This window comes from Chamaea fasciata, unplaced genomic scaffold, assembly GCF_029207755.1.
Source record: "Chamaea fasciata isolate MVZ Bird 193981 ecotype frontalis unplaced genomic scaffold, bChaFas1.0.hap1 SCAF_22, whole genome shotgun sequence".
Taxonomy (NCBI): domain Eukaryota; kingdom Metazoa; phylum Chordata; class Aves; order Passeriformes; family Sylviidae; genus Chamaea; species Chamaea fasciata.
Window position 1 is genome coordinate 7,580,192 of NW_027094107.1, and position 21,584 is coordinate 7,601,775.

General features: G+C 38.4%; 1 protein-coding gene across 1 annotated transcript in view; it reads left to right on the forward strand.

The window, feature by feature from the left end:
- Positions 1 to 287: 287 nt before the first annotated feature.
- Positions 288 to 21,584, forward strand: part of AMMECR1 (AMMECR nuclear protein 1) — an 81,248-nt gene continuing 59,951 nt past the window's right edge. The window contains exon 1 of the mRNA XM_066202319.1: positions 288 to 515. Coding sequence (XP_066058416.1) covers positions 344 to 515 — 172 coding nt within the window. The 5' untranslated portion in view covers positions 288 to 343. The remainder of the gene's footprint in view (positions 516 to 21,584) is intronic.

The following is a 21,584-nucleotide window of genomic DNA, read 5'->3' on the forward strand; positions in this document are numbered from 1 at the left end:
GTGAGAGAAGTGGGTTTTGGACCATATTTCCTTTTCCATCTGTTATTGAAGAACTTTCTTCCACTCTGAACTCTTAAGGGTTAACTGGCTTTGGGTGGAGGAGGGGGAAATCACAGGTCAGCTCATGTTCTGATATCAGCGAACTCACAAGTTACTCCTTAAGCATGTGGTTTCATCCTAGGTTCTTCCTGCCAGCAATTTCTCACTTTAATCACACACCCACAGCAACCCAGATCTTTAAATTCAGCAATTCTTTCTCAGGTTTCAGCAAGTCATTGGCAGCCTGAGCTATTTTTGGGATATTTTCTCTACTGCAGATGCAGCTTAGGAAAACGCAGGGAGCATGCTAAAGACCTGCAGCTATTTGCCTTGTACAATTTGCTCATTTCTCTTTATTTCTCTGTTTTCCTGCACTCATCACTTAAAGGACAATCTTTCTTGCAAACAAAATCCCTGGAGCCTGATTAGAGGGACTGAAGGCTCCCAGACACGGATTGCCTGCCAGCCACAGCACGGTAAGGACATGGACACTTTTGGCTAGCCTTGCATTGCAGCTTTTTAAGCTTTGCTGAACGTTTATTTGTGTCCATCGCTTCCAAATCAACACTGCTGGCATGGCAGGCAGTCTCCAGCTCCTGGTCTCCATTTTCATTCCCTAAAATCCTCAGCACTTGTAAGTAACACATTTATACTCACTGTCTCTTTGTGTGTTCTAGAAATCAATGACTGACACTAATTTTGATCAGTTCCAGGGGTCGGGGACTTTTCTTTACATTTTACTATCTTTTGGACATCTATAATGTGCAATCCTGATTTGAAACTGTGGATATTTTATTGCCTGATCTTCCCTGTTGAAGGTGCATTGTTAATTTTGTTACTTAGCTCAGCAAATTATTCAAATCAGGGAATGGTTTTACGCACGGTAAATGGAAATGTTATAAAAAAAAGCCCTGCTCCTGCTGATTTACAGTTTTATCCATTGCCTTCCTGTCTTGTGTTCTGGCTCTGCTTTTATACCTTGAGGCTGCCACAGAGCAGTACACTAACACTACAAAGGGATTGACAGCATAAAACCAATGCAGCAGACAGAGCTGTACTAAAAATGACTAGATTTTATCATGCAGTTATTTTATTTGCTCACAGAAATGCACCAAGTAAACTCTACAAGAATGGTGACATTTCATTTTATTAAAGTATTTGAGATTTAGGAGATTTAGGATCAGGCTCTGAAGGTGGTGTTTTTATGTCTGAAAGTCTCTTTAACAATCTTGAGGCAATTTCTACGGCATTGTCAATGTTGCTTTGAACATAAGGCTGATACCTGAGCCTGGCTCTCTCATCCAGCTGCTGTCTCTGCCTCAGTTTCACTGAAATCACTGATACCAAATCAGCTGAATGATAAATAGGCATGAATCCTTTAATCCTTAGTTCAGTTTTATACCCAATCCCAAATGTTAGTACTCAGGTTGCTCAAAATCTTGAGGCTCAACACGTTTCCCAGACACCACAGGAAGAAAGATGGATGTGTTTTAGTAAAAGTTAGCACAGCACTCAATTGTTTACTGTTACCAGTGAAACTGTTAAGCCATTAGACAAGTTACAGAGCACACATGTAAAGCTACATCACGCATTTTTCTCTCAAAAAAATAATGTTGCTCTCAGCACAAGCAGAAGTCAGGTGAAGGAAGTTTTACCAACAGGACAGGTCTGTGCAGAATTGAATGTTTTGGGAATTCGGTGAGATAAACCCAATACAGGGATTCTCCCTGTACAGAAAACCATTCAGGTGGTGCTTTTTTGGGGGCTCATTTTAGAAAACATCCTTAAATTGTGTCACTGATAAAAATTAAAAAGACAATGCATGTTGTCATGAGATGTGCAGAAAGGAAATAATCTGAATAATGAAAAAACAGATGACATTTACAACTGTTTCTTTTCAAAACAAACTGTTGCATACAGGGGCTCTCTGGAAATTGAAAACCTTGTCTTTGTTAGAGGAGGAATATGGACCATGGAGATCAGCAACTCTCCAGACCTTCCCAACTGAGCATACACTCATACCATGTTAATACTCACTTTTGGTGTGCATATATACTAAATCAGCCACACACAAGATACTAAAGATTAATTGACTCTATAAATGAACTGATTTATAATTCAACAGCAGCACTCCATAACTCAGACTTGATGATCCTTGCCTAGAAACCAGGATATAAAAAGGGCTAATGGATATCAATAATGGCAATGGCTAAAGTAGAACCCATGCTGGTGTAAAGTAAAACTTGTTCTAGAGTCAGAACATGAGTCAAAAACTTGATTATTCCTCAGAAAATCACAGAAGTGGGTCCCTCTAATTTTAGTGACATCCTCACACACACACTAAAATAAGATACTGAGCACAAACACAGCCATGGTAATTGGCCAGTTATATTCTATTCAGCTTACTTGGTTTACACTTTACAATTTTAACTTAAAAATCAGTTTAGAAAAGGTTAATTGGTCCTGTACTACTCTGAAATTGGCTAGACTGAAAACACCCATAGTTTCAATGTGTCCATTGACATGCAGTAACTTACTACACTGCAACAACCTGATCAGATGGCTGAGCCCTTCATTAAAATTGAAGGGGCAGTTTTATTTTTCCTGGCTGTCACTTTGCACCAGATTAATTCTATTAATTCCAGTTGAGGGACTGTGTTGAAAGAGGAATCAACAAAAAAGTGAATAGTAAAAATCCTTCAAGGACTGGGTCTGAATTTTAATAGTCATGCAGAGCGGGACTCTGCAACAAAAAACGGACAAATTTAGTGGTGTGCTGGTGTTTGTTGGGAGGCAGCAGCATCTTAGAGGAGAAAAAACACAGAATTGCAGAAATGAGAGAAGATGTAGTAGGAAATGAAGGTGTCATTGGAGGATTAAGCCAAGAAAGAGGCAGCCAAGGCTGCAGAGCTGTGTGTGAGGAGGCAGGAGGCTTGGTGAGTCCAGGGAGCCGGGCATTGCCTTCCCATTCCCATCCCATTGTCTCCCCTGGAGCCGCTGAGCCCTGGCAGCACCAGCACTCCCCAGCCCTCTCCCAGATGGCAACAGCAGGATGAAAATGCTCTGCAGCCTCTTTCCCTTGGATCCTCCCATCTCTGTTCCTTCCCACATCCTCCCACAGCTGGAGTAGGCCTTGGCCCACCTCTGGATCTCATTCCAACCTAAACCTCAGCCTGATAACAGTTAGAGGAGCACCAGGAGGTAGTAAGGGCTGCATGGGAAGGATCAGAGAGGGGCTACAGGGCCTGGACAGCAGGGTGGAAGTAACAGAGGGATGGGGAGGTCACAGACATCCTGGAGGACTGTGCGAAGGGACAGCTAGATAAACAAAAGAGCAGCTTCCAGCCAACGCTCCGAGTGTAAAACACCTGAGAAAGAGACAAAACCAGATTAGATACACCACTAAAGACAGAGATACTAGAGACAGTACAGCACTGATGGCATCCTGTAAGTATGGGTCAGTCCCTGCTTAAAACATTACATAGTTTTTGTCACTCACAATGCAGAAAAATCAATGTGCATCATAAAAATGAGGTGGGGGTATGAAGGCTGTTGGTAAAGATACTATCACAGAAATTAAGTATTTAAGATGCATGACAATGTTGGCCCAAGAACAAACAGACATAAATCAAACATAGCAATTAGAATTAGGAGAATACAGTGAAGCATTGAGATGGGAACAAGAAACATAATTATCGGGTTTTTATGATGAAGAATGATCAATTACCAAAAGCACTGTCTGTTTTTGCAAGTTGCTGCAACACTATAATTGCTCCAGGACTGTTTCTAGGTCACTGTCATACATGTTAATTTAAGTGAGATACGAATCGGTGTCTGGGTGTGATGAATGGATAGGTGCTATGACTTACTTTAGCAATGTTGCTCCTTCTGACATCACTTCTCTCTCTGTACAAAGATTAAGATAACAAACGCAGTAACATCAGCCTCTTTCAGATACACAAATAAAACTAGCACTTCAAGTAAAAGAAGAATGAATGGAGCAATCTTGGTTCTCGTTGATATTCTGAAGAATTTTGGAAATCTGTTATGAGACTGCATAGATTAGGGTATTTTGAATGTATTTTAAGTGTAAATAAGAATCAAAAAGTTACTTCCATGTTAAGTTCTTCCTCTACTGCTCGAAAAACCAAGTTGACTTGAGCAGTGTCAATAATGTTACATGGATTTCCATGATAATACTTTGTAGGCTGCAAGTTCAATATAATCCCTGACATCACCTTTTGCCATTTCTAGACATTGGCTCCAATTAAATATAGCTGCAATGGATTCCTTAGCTGTCCCCATCAAATGTGTCAACCCTTCTTTAGTCAGTTCTTGTGGATATCTCTATAGTCTTGCTGATTCTGGATTGACTTTTGTTTTACTACATATAACGATCAAGCTAGCAATCATAAGGAATAGAATCACTAGCAAAGGCACCTAAAAATTCTATTTATACTTGAAAGTCCAAGTCACTCAGGCAACTTACTGACAGATAAAAATGATATACAGCAGCTCCTAGCTCCAGTTTATGCAACTTTATATGCAACATCTTTTCCTCTGCCACGTCCTGTTAGTAACTGAAGCCACTAACTTTATCTAAAGCTAGATAAAATATACAAACTCCAAGAATATAATATATCAATGAGGGAATGGTCTACTAAATGTAAATACTGCTTTTAACAAGGATAGCAAATGCAAGTAAAATTTGGCTCTCACTAACACTGGCTCACATTCATCCCTAAATCTTTTATGTTATGACTGTCTTTTTGGACGCCAGACGCAGTATTAACCTGTCAGTACTGCAAAGTTGAAGGTAAACAAATCATATTTGTGTTTGGCAAAGGAAAAACTAAAGGTCTCAGTCAGGAGGGATGAAAGAGATTACGATCCTTAAGTATGAGAAAGCTTTCAGATAAGATATTGATCCAGTCATATTTATGTCTAATAATGACACCATTTTAGAGTTAGATGGAAACAAACAATATCTCAGCCTTGCAGAGCGTGCTGACATCACATGGTCCCCAATTTTAGTTCTTTAATGTAGTTTGTCTGTGCTGGTGTTATTAATAGACACACTAAAATGGGAACTTTGCCCTGGCTCAGCTTTGACTCACTGCATGGCCTTGGGCATCACATAACCTCTGTCTCCAGTTCTCTGGCTGCATAATGCATTTGTCTATCTAGTGACTTTGCAGAGTCATGGGGCAAATAAATGAGTCACTTCACAGTATTTTTAAATTGAAATACACTGGCTTCTCCTCTGCAGTTTCAAAATATATTTCCTGAATTTTAACATAAACTTGCCTTTTTCATAAAGGTAAATGAAGCATTTAAATAATCAGAAAGAAAAACTATTTGTACACTTCCAAATTAAAACCTCCTTGAACTGAAAGAATGGAATCACAGCGACATAAGACAGCTTATCATCTCACAGCCCAAAATGCCTTTATCTGATGCATTTTATAAAGTTCTTTACTGTCCAGGGGAGAGGGAAGATATAAGGAAGCCTAATTTCACACCTTGCAAAGAAATAACAGATTACATGGTCAGTAAAATCTGCACTGCAAAGGATGGTCTGGGCATAACAGATGGAAGAATCTGTCAACCAATCTCCATTGTTCCACTGGCAGTGAAAAGAGCTGTGTTTTTTTGAAATCTAAACTGGCTCTGAGTGCAAAAGAGTCATATTCATTTGACTGCACCAGAAGATATAAACCCTCCGTGTGACTGAGATGACTTGCCCAAAGCTAATCAAGTTAGTTATACACTTAGTTAATTTTTTTCTTGTTGCCCGTTGAAACTAATCAAATTTTCTGTAGAAAATAACTTCTCTGCTGCAAGTCTAACCCTTTGTGTCTTAAGGAGAGAGAAAAACCACTTCAGTCAAGGCATCCCCGGAGGGGACTTTTAAAGGCATTGACATGCAATACTAAAATGTTCATTTGTTTGTACCGGGAGCCTAACCTACATGCAAAACTGAATTACAGAGTCATCTGGCATTACTTTAAAATGCAAAGATGGACAAAGCAAGCACATTCATTACCAGAAGTTGAAAAGTTCACCGCTGATTATTGCTTCAGTGGATGCTGCAGCTGTACAAAGCCTAGACATCCAGTGAACAACTCATTAGATACAAGCAATTTTGTCTTTCAAGGTGCTGTTCTTGGATGCTGACTCATCCACTGCTGTCTTACTTCTTCTTCTGTCTGGGTTAGTTCTTTGCTTGGATTAGGGTTGAGACCAAAAATGGACCTTAATATAAAGGAATACTTATAACCCTGGGATATGTGTTGCTGTACTAAGCAAGTAGCTGTTCCCAAAGTTAGTCCATTCCAGCTCTGCTAAGCAGGAGCATGGATCTCCTGATAGCACAGCTACCAGAGAATGGTAAATGCCATTCCATTGCTAATTATATCACTACAGAACAGTGAGGAAAAATAATATATTGCCCAAATGTATGTAGATATGTTTGTATGCACAACAGGTTCCTGGTCTTGGAAGTATCTTGTCCATGCCACAAGAAAAAAGAATTCAGAGCTCCAACCTAATTCATATCTTATGTCCTCATGGAACTTGGCAACAGGACAAAGAAAAAAAAAAAACTCTAAAGCTGATCTAATCACTAATAATGACATAATTATTATGACATAACTACAAATTTATGACAGATCTAGTCTGACAATGCTATTTTAGGACAGCACGTAAAACGAGGATCCAAAAAACCCAAGGTCTAATTCATGCCCAGTGTAAATTGGCAGTATTCCCTTGGACTTCAGTGAGAGATTTACTTGTTCACTGCAGCTCTGATTTTTAGTCAGCATCTTCCCAATATTTATGATTGAGTTGCACCAGCCTAAAAAGTACTGACTTTTAAACCCAAAGCAAGAAGCTCCAGAGAGCTGGGGAAAGGCGTATTTTCACATAAGGGTCTTCATTTAGATAGTACATTTAGATTTACTTTTACTGGAGTAACTTTCCCATTTAAAGAGAAAATTTATTAAGAAAAAATTAACAAACTCCAGAGGCACAGCAGCAGGAGCCAGTCTAAAATATCCGTGTGGCTCTTTTATGTCCAGATAACCAAAAAGTAACACCCAAGGAGGAAAGAATAGAAGGAATCTTTGAAATAGAGAATAATTAGAAATAATTAACAAGCAGATACATGTAGATACATGTAATCTGCTTGTATTGTTTACACAACAATAAGTAATTCAAACATTAAACCAGAAAGAGACGCTTCTACCCTTTTTTTCTTTTTTTTTTTCTTTTTTTTTCTTTCTTTTTTTTTTTTTTTTTTTTTTTGTGGAAAATGGGATTTTTGTTTTCGTTGTGACACAGCTATTTGAGAGTTTCAAAACAGCAAATCTTGCTAAGGAAGAGAAATTTTAAGTTGTGCTAAGTGAAATACTTGAGTCATTTTAGTGTGTAAATTGCAGTAAAACACAGAGAGATACCCCACCCTTCTGCAGCTCAAATGGGCCAGAGCAATGAGGCCAGAGGATCAGTACTAGCCCACAGTCAACCCAAGAGCATTGCCACAAAAAATTCTTGATTCTGGAGAAAACAGTTCACCATAGGTTGGACTGTGATGATAAACTAAATATTTAAATTCTTTACTGTATTACTAGAGGGATTTGCCACAGCACAGCCCTGAAGTAAAAATGAAGAGAGAACTGAGGCAGCCAAGCGGTCCATTATGTCTTCTCAGAAGGCAAAACAGTGAATCATTTATAGCGAGTTCAATCAGCAAAACCACTGGTTTTAAAGCTTATCTATAAATACATTTTTAATGTGGTTATTGATTTACTATTTAATGATGGTTGGTTAAAAGATGAGGTTGCCCAAGATCTGTAACCATTACTATTAAAGGATAAGTGTTGGGGGCTTGTGGATAGGTGCTGCTTCTTGACTTCCACACATTGCATAAATATCATGGCCATGTGTCAATGACTCAGGTCAGGGTCTGGCTGCTCAAAACTCTGTACAAATGTCAAGCAAGAAAAATTCCCGATTCACTATTTTATATATAAAAATATAAAAAAGGAATACAAGTTTTAAAAAAGCACAGGACTTCAGTGGCAGTTTCTGAGCTGCCAGGTTACTTTCAATATCAATTAAATTTTCATCCAGGGTAACTACGGCTTCACATCCAAAAGGAAAGAAATTAACTGGGCTCCACCGTCTGAGTGGCACTGCGAGCTTTTGCCACTAGAGTGTGTCAAGGCATTTGTGAGGAATAAACGTCTTCACGTGCTCTATCATTCCATTCAAACAATTCCCAGAGCCCTGGACAAGGACAAGTGGCTTGAATGTACCACTTTTCCGATTTCCTGCTTGACTGCTAGAACTTGTCTTAAAGATTATACTACTAAGGAAAGGTCTCACCTCATTAGTCTGCTTATGCTGTGCACAGGGATTTTTATATGAATACTGAACACAGGCAACCAGGAGGAGTCCAGCCAATTTTAGGATCCATTACACTGTGCCTATGTTTTCAGCTCAATGTCAATGAAACATCCCTTCCAGGCTAAGACTCTTACTTTGATGCAGTACAATAACCCTGCTATTTTGTATTGAAAAGTCAGCACAGCCAGTCAATGTATGCAAATCTGTCCTTTCCTACTTCTCTCTCTGCTGGATGTCTGCAGCTGCAGTGAAATTTGGGGAGGGGGGAGAAAGCAGGGGGAGGAGAGCCCACATACCTATACAAAAACTGCTGAAAATCTGAAAATATACTGAAAATCTGTGCTGAGAATAGAGATGCTCCAGAGTATTTAAAAAATCAGTTTGAAGGGAAACTATAAAAGCCCCTCTCTTTGATAGTAAAAAAAAATCAGAACAGTTAAAATTAGAAATGCGTAGGCATAAAGCATTTCCAGGATCAAACAGAGTATGTTGAAATGTACACATTTGGTAATGCTAAAAATCAGGATCTGCCTCCATACTTTTCTGAATCAAGGCTTGTCCCCTTCTCCATCTGTAAAACTGCACTGACAGCACTCCCTTCCCCTCTCTTTTTGCTCACTTTTGTCTCTTCAGATTGCAAACTCTTCTTAGCTGTTTTGACTACAGAAGTTCTTAGTAAAAGTTCTTCACTGTCCTTAATGTCATCTCCAGGCTGAAGATTTTAGCTACTAGAACAACCCTAGTAACTTTCCTTTAAAAGACATTAAAAACAAAACAAAACCCAAACAACTACCTATAAGAGATAGGAATCCTATAGGCAACCTCAAGTAATGCTGTGGAGACACGAAGTAGAACTTGATTTCATCACCTGCTTTACTTCTCCCCCTAGGAAAGGTCTGATAAGCCTCTCTTGGACACTGTAGCAGCTTCCAAAGGTTGACACTGTTCTAGTGACAATGATGACTGAGCAAAACAGCTCCTGAAATCCCTAAGCATTAACCCAAGTCAGCTATACAGGGCCAATGGGAGAGGAGGCACAGATCAGAAGGTTCTGCCTTTGAATTGCCCAGATCAGCCTGAGGAAATGAGAGTCCAACAGGGCATCTGGAGTTCTCATCACCTGCTCTGTAACTTCAGATGAAAATTTTGAACATCGTATCTATTTGAAATGAACTGAGGACTGACAAGAGAACAACGAACAGGAAAGGAATAGGCAAGAAAGGAAAGAAAGGAATAGGAGCACATAGAAGGGAAAGATCTGTGACCAGGTCTCTTTTACTCAGTGTATGCTGAGCTAATGACACCTCATGCAGGCATCCCACAATCACATTAGAATTAAGAGATCCTGCTTTTCATGGACAGTCTTCTGAAATCACAGATCCCTACCCACTGCATTTTTGTCCCAAAGAACCAGAGCAGAGCACAGGCAGAGCGTGCAGCAAGGCTCAAGGTCCAGTACAGGGAGGAGCTAAAAATCACCTGAAAACACACAGGTCACCTGAAAACTCCCAGCACAGTGTCTTGTGAAGATTTCATAAACAGAATCGAGAAAGAGAAGTTCCAGTTCAATAATGAAACAAAAATGTCAGAAAGAAGGAAGAATAAATCTCAGTTCATACAGAATGCACACAATTTTTTTTTTTACAAAATAAAAACCCAGGAATTTCCATTTGGGGTAAACCTGAAATATTACATCTAATTAAAAATAAAATGCTTTGCAACTTTTTCTAAAACCACACATATTTTACTTTTTAGTTTACATTAACTTGGAAGTGGAAAGTGGTATTTCTGTTCCAAAAGACGACAATTTTCAGTATGTTAAGGTATTTCCTTTACAAACTAAGAAAATGTTTCACATTTTTTCCTATTATTTCAGTACAAACTACTTTAGTTCAATCAAATCTCAAGAATGATCCCAGTCTTTTCAAACCACTATTACTCTGAGAATTTAAAAACCATTCAAAGTTTTTATCCACCTCTATTCATAAATTCAAGCAACACTTTGGCACTAGAATCTCGGGAAAGGGAATACTCAAGAGCCTTTCTAAAATACCATTTTAAATTCCATTTCCCACCACTGTGTCCCTATCTGATATTCCATGCATCCTCATGCAGCAGTAGCTCTACCTTCACTGTGGCACTCCCTGGTGAAACGTTTTCTAGAATTAGAGTGTGAGGGCTGCAAAGTGAACTCGCCGCTTTTATAAAGAGGGAAGAACATCCAGGAGAAGGTATTTAAATTTCCTCCCGAGGCAGAACGAAGTTGATTTATGTCAGGGATTATTTTTATCTCTCCAGTCAACTAGAAGTTATGCAGCAAAGCCTGCAGAGGCCCAGCCATGCAGCACTCAGACTCTGACAGGGATGAGAATAAAGCCAAGCTCAGCAGCAGGCACAGCTCTGCCCTTGGCAAGGGTTTCCCCAGCCAAGCTCCCAGGCCTGCCCTCTGCTCAGATGGGCACCACATGTGCCCACCCTGCAGCACTTGGACGGGGCAAGCCAGACTTGCAGATTGCCACAGGAATTCTGGAGCCTGCTGGACGCTCCACTCAGACCTTGGCATCCTGATGAGGGGAAAATGGGACGGTTCTGATGGATCCCATGGCCCGTTCTGCAGTCACACACTGCCGCTAAACATCTCTAATCTGTGCTGAGAGCAGGTTATTCCAGCCATGGACACCTGGGAGCCTTCTCCTTCCTTTTTATAGCCTGGCTCTGACACAGAAGTGAAGATATTCTTCCATGCCTGAGACCTCAATCCAAAGTGCATGACCTTTCCATTGATTTCAGAACTCCAACCAAGAATCCCTGCAGAATATCATTAGGAAAACAAAGCAAACCCCCACAACTGTGAAATTACCTCTGGAAGAGAAATGTCTATTTCCTCAAGAGTTTTTTTTCTCTGAAAAAGGCAGCATATTTTCTGAGCTTTTAACATGTAGATGAATGTATGCAGTTGCCTGAAAGCACATGATCTAAAACATTCAATCTCTGCATTTAATTTTCATGTGTAGGGAAGGAAAATCAGTAAAAAGCTTGAATAAATAAACCCTAGTTTTTAGAATAAAAAATTAGAGTAAATGTTTCCAAGCAGCCTGCTATAATAAATAAATTACTTGGATTTTAAAATTCTCTTGCAGTATTTGAAATTAAAGCATTGCACCACATTTCCAGCACTTACCAGCAAGAACAAATTCCTTATAAACTAACATAAAACTACATTTTCCTGTGCCACTGCTGAACAAGCAGTGATGTGTGAGGTCATAAATAAGAAATGTAAATGAATTTGTATGTTAATAAATGTAATTATGTATCTAGCTGAATTTTAATCATCTAGTGAATTACAGAGGGAAAGAAACTAATTGGATTCTCTGTATCTTTTCTGTTGTGGCTACAAGTAGTGTATTGTACATTTCCTAGCACTGAAAAAGGACAATGCTGGGGACAAGGAAGGAGTTCCATTCACAGGCCAGCAAGTAGCTTCAACTTTATCATGTGCACCTTCTTATTCTTTTGCTTCTTTTAATTTTTGTCAGTAGAACTAATATTTCAAGACATACCCCCTCCCATCCTTTGAAACAAGTAAAACTGAGGATCAGTGAGATAAGTTATAAAGATAATTATCAAAATAGTAGCTAAAAAGAATCATTTAGAGCTATTCATGTACTTCAATCTCTCGAAATTTTCAAACAGCACCTCTTCACAAGAGCTAAGAAGTGATTTTCCACTATTTAATACAGCGTAGAGATGCAGTGGATATATATGTTTTCCTAGTAAACCTGTCTCTGAGTTCTTGACATTTTGAATTAGAGCAGCAAAAAGCATGGCATGGGGTAATGCAAAATTAAAAATAAATTTAAAAATTCTTTCCATGTTTCCTGCTAAATATACAGTATTTATATATATTACACTCACCAGCTTTATTCCTTTTTTTGGCATGAATGGTTACAGCAACATTACTCCAAAGCAGAACAGAAAGCTTATAGCATATTACAGATATAATACATATAAATAAAGTTCTGTCAATTAAAATCCCAAAATTCATATAAGTCCTATATTATATTTGGTTATCTTTTTTTTTTTTTTCTGTTAGGAGAAGAGTCTCATATCGTTCCTATGAGATAATGACATCTAATAAAGCAGATGAAATTTGCATAGCAGTTTGCAAGAAAGAGAACTATTTTTTCATCTCCATCTGACATAAACAAAGCTGATAATAGCAAACCTTCTGGTGAATAAATTATGACCAATTACACCTAATTTGGGTACCATACACAAGAATTTTGCATCTCTGGTGCTGACAGCACTTGGAACAGTCTTAACTTGGTCTATTCCTCCCTTCTCTGTTTATGTCCTTGGTGCTGGTAGCACAAAGAAAAGGATTTTACTTATCCTCCTTCTCTGCAAGTTCTCTCTGCTGTTCTCTTGACTTTGTTCTCAGCATTTCTAATTTCTTCCTCTGCCTGGCAGACAAGGCAACCTTTGGGACCCTGTGCCATTGGTGTCACCACAGGGCAGAGGTTCCATGCATGGCAGAGCTGTTTCCTGCCTGGCTCTGAGCTCTATGCTGATGTGACAGCCTGGCAAGTATTTGAGAATGTCACTTCCAGCAAAATAACTGTCCTGAGTGGTATTTGTCACATATAAAACCACATATCTATTAACAAAAAACCCCAACATAATTCAACTCTAATACATATTTCAAATGAGATGGCCACAGGCACTTACAACATGAGGACATGTCAGTAGCCATATGTGCTGTAATCCTCCTCTTTATACATAGACCAGCATAATCCTTTCATGCACCATGTACCTAATCTGTATTCTCTGTTTTGGAAGCAAGATTAATCTCAAACTTTCAGAATTAATTCAAAGGCATTAACTAGCTTTCAAATCTTCATTATTTTGGCAACCAAGTAGTTCAACAATGTGGCAAATGACCAAATCATTTGTGGTATCACTTCACTTCAGGTTCTTTAAATCCCTGCAGCTGAACCACAGCTGGGTACTTAATGCAGAGTTTTATCTTTTGGGGGAATGTTACTTTTAAATGCTTAATAATTATGAATTCATTTGCCATTTCTTTTATAAGCAGGGGATCATAATGAACTCATCTGTTATTCATGTGAATGTCAAATGTATTCCCACAGGAGTTTTATTCTCATTCACTATTAGTTAGTGGACTCATAAAATAAAATGTTATCCATTTTTTACTCTGGACATGTAATGCTTGGTAATTGTTCATCAGTGGGCAAATGTAATATTTTTCTTTGATAACTTTCAGTTCTGGTTTAACCAGAAAGAGAACTAATTTTAGAGTAAGGGTACCTCTAGAAACAGAAGTACATTTGATTTGATAAGCCCTGAGCCTTCCATTTAAAATGCAATGAATGAGATTATCATAAGCTAGCATTTTAAAAGACAGATGTATTACACTATAAGCATACATGCTTGAACTACATGGATTTAACGTAACAAGACAAGGCATATCCAATATATATTGTTTCATGACAGTTCAATGAAAGACATATTTCAGTCTTCCAGAACAGTTTTCAGGCAGCTGTTGTATTGCAATAGAAAATTGAGAGGTGAGAGACTTACAGGTCATGGCAGGATCTGAATGTGATGACACTGGACAGCTGGACTTTGACCTGTGAAAGCCACCACAAAGTAGGCAATAAAAAATCAGAGAATTCAAGCTCTTATGTGATTTTTCTTAAGAGTTAAACACATAGGATTTTTTTATTACACTATTTTCAAATTTCTTCTATATCCCTAATCTAAACTGAGCATTAGCTGGAAGGACCTACCCCTGAAAGGATAACTCTGAAATATTTCAGTGCCTTAGACCTGACATGCCGTGCTAGGATTCTCCACAACTGTGTCACAGGGACACTTCCAATCTTGAAATGCTCTTTAGAAATGCTAATCAAAACAAATGAATTATTATTGAGATGCAGTTTAAAGGGAGATGGTAATAAACCCAGAATCTCATTTATAATTGGAGCCTGTAGATCAAAATACTTACAGATTCACTTTAAAAAAACACAAGGAGAGACGTTCTTTATTTTTTCACTTGAAGTAACAAGGATATGTTTTTAGTATTAAGAATGGAAATACTAATTTCCTCAAATCATATGTATGGTATTTAAATAAAAATATGTTATTATTGTGCAATCTCTGGCAGTCAGTAGATTATTAGAATATTAACCATGAAGAAACCACTGAGGAAAACAAGCATGTAAATCAAGGCTCACATACAAGTCTTGATATTTGAAATATCATTGAAATATCACACATATCTCCAGATGTTAAAAACTGTAACTTCACCTTTTATAATGGTTAGCAGGAAAGATAACAAGCAACAGTGCTTCCTTAATGCTTTGACTTCTTTCATAGTTAAAGAAATACTATTTATTTTAATCTTCTAAAATATGTTTTACCTTATTTAAAGAACGATTTTTGTTTAAAAAAAGGTCTGCTTTTACTTGCTGTAATGGCAGAGTGAGTTATACGGATAATGTGAAAAAGGAATATCAGAATTAGTGAATGAAAGGAAGAGTGCACAAGAGAGGGAACACTTTTGAAGCTTGCATGTTTATCAGCTGCTTTTTATCCAAAATTAATGCACTGTGTTTATTTTGTACATTAAACAGCTATGACAGAAATTATCGCCAGCAGCAGGCACCCTGAAGGCCTTTCCCTAGAGTGACAATACAAATGTGGGAGATCAGAAAAATGGGAAGACATAAAGTTTTGTGGGGATGGATATTGATCTATAAAAATATCACTTTCTTTGAAAACACAGGATAGCTCAGGAGACCTAGAAACTGACAAATCATTCATCAATTTACAAGGCCTGGGTTTGAACTCATCATTCTATAACAGAGAAATTCTATTCACCTCACTGGAGTAATTTGATTTACACATGTCTGAAAGGAGAATTGACTTTTGCAATAGAAAGTACCTGAGAAAATATGGGGGAGAACAAGAATTCTACAGAAAGGAAGAAATAAAACTAATGAAAATGTAACTATGAATAAGTGAGGCACTGAATTCTACCAGTTCCTACACATCCAATTTTATTCAGAAACTTGCAGGAGTCGGGGTTCAGGATTGCTAATCCCCTCTAAAACCATAAAGATATAAGAGTTAGGATCTGGTGCTCGTGAGTTGTTTGGATCTTCCTGCCCACTTGAAAGAAAAGAAGAATTTGCAGGAGTGAAAATGTGAAAGATTGGGGTGAGGGTGAGGCTGAGCATCAGCCACACTGGGGCTGCCCTCACGAAGTGTCAGTGAGGAAAGGAATAACTGCAATGACAGGGGGTTTTTTAGGAGCCCTGCTGGTTTTTTGCCTCAGAAGGTAACACCTGCTCTTAACTAACATTCAGTTTATATCAAGCCTCTTAAGACAATTTGTTTAGTGATTTTAGCGGTTCATAGTGCTGAAGGACCAGCACCTTCATGGCAAAACACTGGCATTTGTCAGCTTTTACTTCGCACAGAAAAAGAGAGAAGTGCAGCAAAGTGATAGAAGTGGTGATTTTATCAAACTAGAAAGGAGGATCAACATATCATTCAGGGTGACACCGACAGATCAGAAGCACTTGAAGATATAAGGGTAAGTAATTTAGGCATTGAGCATAAAGAATTCTGATAGTTCTAGGGAGAAAGGAAAAGAAATACAGTTGATAAATAGCAATGTATTACAATACCAAAGATGGAAACACACTTGAGTGCCCTGCTTCCATATTTTTAGAAGCTGCAATGAACACTCTCTCAAAACAATAGCCAAAATATTTCATCAGGAGAAACTAAACCCATCCAATGTCAAGTGATGAGATGTTTCCACCTGGAACAGTGGGAGCAGCTCTCAGCCACCTTAAGATTCACAGATTCTTTTATAGAACTGAGAATGGTAAAGGGCAGCAGAAGGATTTGCTGAGCTTTCACCGCTCGCAAAGATTAAAGGAAAAAGTTCTTCAGTCTCTGGAGAAAAGAACAGTGTATCTCATTTCTCTGAAAGGACCAGAGAGATGAGAGCTTCAATGCTTTCTGAACAGTGTAAAATACCAGAGCAAGGGAGCATGAACCTGAGCTAAGAACTGGACATTAGAGCAACAGAGGTGGAATTCCTTAACACCAAAAGCTAGAAAACGTGCAAAAAGATAGCAAAAGCAGCAGCCAGAAGAAATCAAATCTTTTCACAAGAAACTTAAATAACAGCTGAAAAAGGAAGCTGAAGGCACTCTCATACCAAAAGGAAGATGAGAATTTATGCCAGTTGGCTTCCTTACATGGGAGCATTTCTGTCATCCTCATCAATTAACATTGGAACTAATCAATTGGTATTATTAACATTCACCTCTTTTCTGAAATTGCTGCTCCTTGCATTAACTAAATTGATATGAAAGTTTCATTGTGGTATTTTTAGAGGACATATAAAACCAAGTGCTGGCCCCTCGGGATGGCTAAAGGTTTAGTGCAACCCTTAGGAATAAGCAGGCTTGTAATGGTGGTGTCCTGATCAGATTTCAATTCTTAGCAAAGCATCACCATGCATTTTATCTTCCTAATCTACCCATACACCTGAAAATTAATGATTACATTTTTTTTTCCTAATACACCTCAATTGTTGTGCCCTATTTGACTGGTGCTGAGGTTCATTAGTGGTGTCTGTATAGCAGCACTGGATAAACAGACAATATTGTTCTAATTAACTCCTAAAGCTCTGACTCTTCAGAATTGAGAAATGCTATTAATACAAAAGGTTCTCCACGGCAGTGGCAAACATTTTGTGAAGGAGACCCAACTACAAACAGCCATGTCAAAATATATATCCTAAGGCTTATTATTAATGTCCCAGCTATAATACATCACTGTAGCTCCACTGACCTCAATGAAGCCATGATGAATTCATACTGAGAATACAGCTATGTAAGCTACATCTCCTTTTGTCACTGTACAATGGGAAAATACATTGACAAAGGAGAGGATATGGCATTAACATAATATTTGAGGAACACTGCAGCTCACAGAATTAGTTGAAAAGAATTCCATTTAAAAGCTACTACTAGTCTCACCTTCCATTCATTACAAGTGCTTTGAACTTTAGGTTTTTAATGAAATCATTTTTCTGACTCCATTGACGCACTTAGTGCTTTTATCTCTAGTTCAGAAACTGTTCAGTCCTAGATTATTTACTTTGACAAACAACTCTGTAGAATGCATGGTGAATTTTTGCTTTACTTGTTTGTTTTGGAGGGTTTATTTGGTGGGGTGTTTGCTTGTTTGTTTTGCTGTGGTTTTTTTTTAATGCCCAAACTAATGCCCAGTTTTGCAGTAGAAGCTCAGATGGTTTAACAGGACCAAACCCTAAATTCACATTGGAGTGAAAAATGCCCATAAAACAATGTGAATTTTAAAATAACACAGATTGGATTCACAGTATGGTAAAATTATAACATGGCCCAAAATATGAAACAGGGCCAGGATTCCAGTAAAATAACATGTGAGGACCTTTTGTCTGCCGGCTGTTATCACATCCGGAGATGATTTTTTGTACAAGATTTTTTAGAAGAAACTTCAATAGGGGTTTGATATATGGAACAATAGCAGGATACGGCCTCTAACTGGTAGGAACAATTGCTATTCTCAGACATGTGCAAGCTAACTTTCATTAACTTTGTTAGATTTTGTGCACACTTGCTGGCCTAGATTCAGGGCTGCATCTAATTTCTCCTGGGGACAGCTGAGACACAGAGTGTAAGTGAAGAACAGTAACCATTCTGTCTAAGCAGAATATACTGAGGAAAACTCACACGAGCCTCGAGAGTGGGACAGACCTGTCTGGGAAAAATGTGAGAAAGTAATACAAGCAAACCCACTTTCTTTCCAGCTACACCCTTGCTGCCTTGTAGGCTGCAGAGCAAGGGAAGAGGTGCCCAGACTGGCTCTACAATGGGTGGAAACTCCTCAGACCAAAGGAATTTTCAGCATGTAAATCTCACAGTTTTATGGCAGGCCCATCCAAAACAGCTCTTTATGATGGGAAGATGGAAAGATAGATTTTAACCTTCGAGTTTTGGAAGATGCGTGTATAGACTTTTCTCTAGAAGAGTAACTAACAACTCCAGACATGCTAGTTGTTTACACCCTTCAAATTTCGAAGGGTTTTTGTGAGTTTGTTTTTTTCTTTTTACAGATTATTTGTAGTATAATATTTCCTTCAGTTCTCAGAAAGTGGAATATCCTGTATTTTGAAAAGAGGACTTTCTGTTTCTCTTTCTTTCATTGCCTTGCTCTGACTTTTTCTACAGACCCAAGCATAAACAAATTTCCTTCCCATTCAAAGCCCTTTATCTTTCCTCGAGTGGTTTTCTTCACCTATTATTTAAAATTCAAACGTTTCTGTGATTTCTGACAGTTTCTCCATAAATATGTGAAATGCTACTTTAGACTTCATCTTCGAATTTTCCACCAGCACTGTTTAGGCTGCACAAGGCCATTAATTCTCAATTTTGTGTAGCCACTCCAAGAGGCCAACGCAGATTTTTGTGCAGCCCTCTGATAAACCAGGCTGTAGAACTGATTTGGCTGAAAAATAATACAGGGGAAAATGTGTTTTAAAACTTGATCTTCAGCCTCACATCTGCACAAACAGCTGCTTGAACACAGCAGAATGGGTGGGGCAGGAAGGGGAACAATTAGCTGAGGTAGAGCTGCTGAAACCAACATTACAAGTCTTGCAGAAGTGCACATGGAGCCAAACAACCTAAATGTGCTATTTTAAGTACCCTTTTAAATCCCTCACCTGTTCCAGTGCCTATTAAAAGAATTGATACTAATAAGGCAAGGATTAGATCACTCCTGCTCACTGATGGAGCCAAATTTTGGCTCATTGTTTCCTTGTTCTGGTTGATTTGTCTTCTAATTAGGTCGTAGGAAACATAATGGGGAAACTTAAATGATCTTTTGGGCCGCTTGACAACAATCTGACTTCTACTACAGTCAGTGCAAATTTTACCTCGGATTCAAAAGGAATTAGATTGTGTCTGGCAGGAGATAATTTCTCCCAGATACTAATAATTCTGATTATTTTGTTTAAGAAGGGCTATCCTTCAGAACAGGTTCAGATCACTGAGAAATATCATTCTGCAAATAATTCTGTGTTTCTCATAATAATTTATAGCTCCTTTGAAGAATAATGAGCTGTGATTTTTAATTGAAACATTAATTTTAATCTGTTGCTTGTAACAAGTGACTTTTCTGAAATCACTGGGGCTTTAGAACAGGAGGTGAGCAATAGTGCTGAGCAACTGAAGTCATAAAGGACAGCTACATCACTCCTAAATTGCACTGACCTAATTGCACAACCATTCTGATTCTGTTGGTACTGCTAAAGAGTTTGTTTTTCATCCGGAGTTCACTTGGGACATTTGACTGCATGTGAGGCACAGCACAGTCGTCAACCAACAGGAAAGACTCTGCTAAAGTTAGCAGAGTATAGAAGCACTTTCAGGAACTGAACACATTCAGGGCTTCTTGTAGTGAGAAATGTAAAAGTCCTTGATATTTAACTGAATGAAACACATGCTGCAGTTAACCCAAACCATGTTATCCAAAGAATAAACGCTCCTTCAAATAGAAATGGAAAATTTCCACTGAGCTGTGAAGAATATTTTGGGAGTCTGTAGTTCTCTCCACTTTAAGATGTTTGATAATACAATTCTTCCTGATTCCACTAGTTTCCACAGTTGTGTTTGTGTATTTGTTGTTGTTTTACACAGAGATTTGGTGTGCTTTACATGCACTGAGGTAAAATAGGAGCACAATATAAGCAAATACAGCAAAGAACATCAGCAGAAGTGGAAAAAATAAGGTGTTTCTAATGATTAAGTAATATGCTTAGTTTACCCTTTCATTTAGGGACCATTGCTATACAATATTTAATCAAAAAGTTATCACTGTTCACTGTCAGTAGTCTTGATATTGTGTACCAGTCCTAGCTCTGAGCCTTAAAATGAACCTTCCAAAAATTTGTTCCAGTGGAGTGAACAATTACTATTTCTGTCTGTACTGTGAGCATTTTGCAATTACTGAGTATTTTTATAAACACTGGTGTTAAATAATATAGGATGATTTAAAAAAATGAGAAAAAGGCAGAATTCAATACCTGGAGAAACTATTTTCCCAAAAGCAACAGAAGGTGTCACTGCTAACTGATTTTAAACAAATGAATCCCTAAGTGGAAAACACTGCCTTTGTTTTGAAAGAAACTTGAAAGTTGTTTGGGAAGGTAATTGGGCTCCCTTCTCAAGTATTCACCAGCTCCAAACATAAACATTACATTTAAAAATGGAAAAGACTGCTTCACACCATCTAAATCTCTTTTCTGTTTGCTATTATTCCCTGCAGCTGTTTTACTTCAGGCTATGATTCACAGTCAGAGCAAGAGGAGTTTAGGCCAGTATTTGGACAGAAATCTCCGAAGGGCCTTTTAACCCATTAGTATTAGAGATCTAGTAATTGGGGATTTTCTCTTCAAATCCATTATTTAAGATGCAGCCAGAATTAATATAACGAGGGTGTTGGAGGGACTGTTTCTATCAAGAAATGTAAAATTGAGTAGTAGTTTGAGACTGAACTCTTTCTGTGTACTGCATTTCAGCTTGTGTAACGGCTGAATCTCTAAACTTGTGGCATTATTTTAACTCTGTGTGGCAGTTCTCACCCCCTTGTCTTCCTTCATACTGCAGTGTTGCTATTCTATGTTAAACAGCTGTTACATCCCATGCCAGAGATGGCTGCATAACACTGACGGGTGAGGTGTTATTTTCTAAATATACACACAGGTTTTGAAGTACTTCATGGCTCTTTGCAAGCCTCTCCATCCATTCAGACATATCCCTATTCGAGGTTAAGGTAAAACAGTAATACAAAACACATTTCCCCTTCCTTAATAAGCTTAATTTGTTGCTGTCTGGAGAACAGCAGGAACTGATATCCTTTTTTTCTCTGGATTTCCCTTCCCTAGAGGTCCCTGCCGGGACCGGTGGTCTCACCGGGTCATGGCTCTTCAACTGCGGGCCTACGCTCCAAGCTGCTATTTACTGCTCCTCAAGTAATTGCCGAAG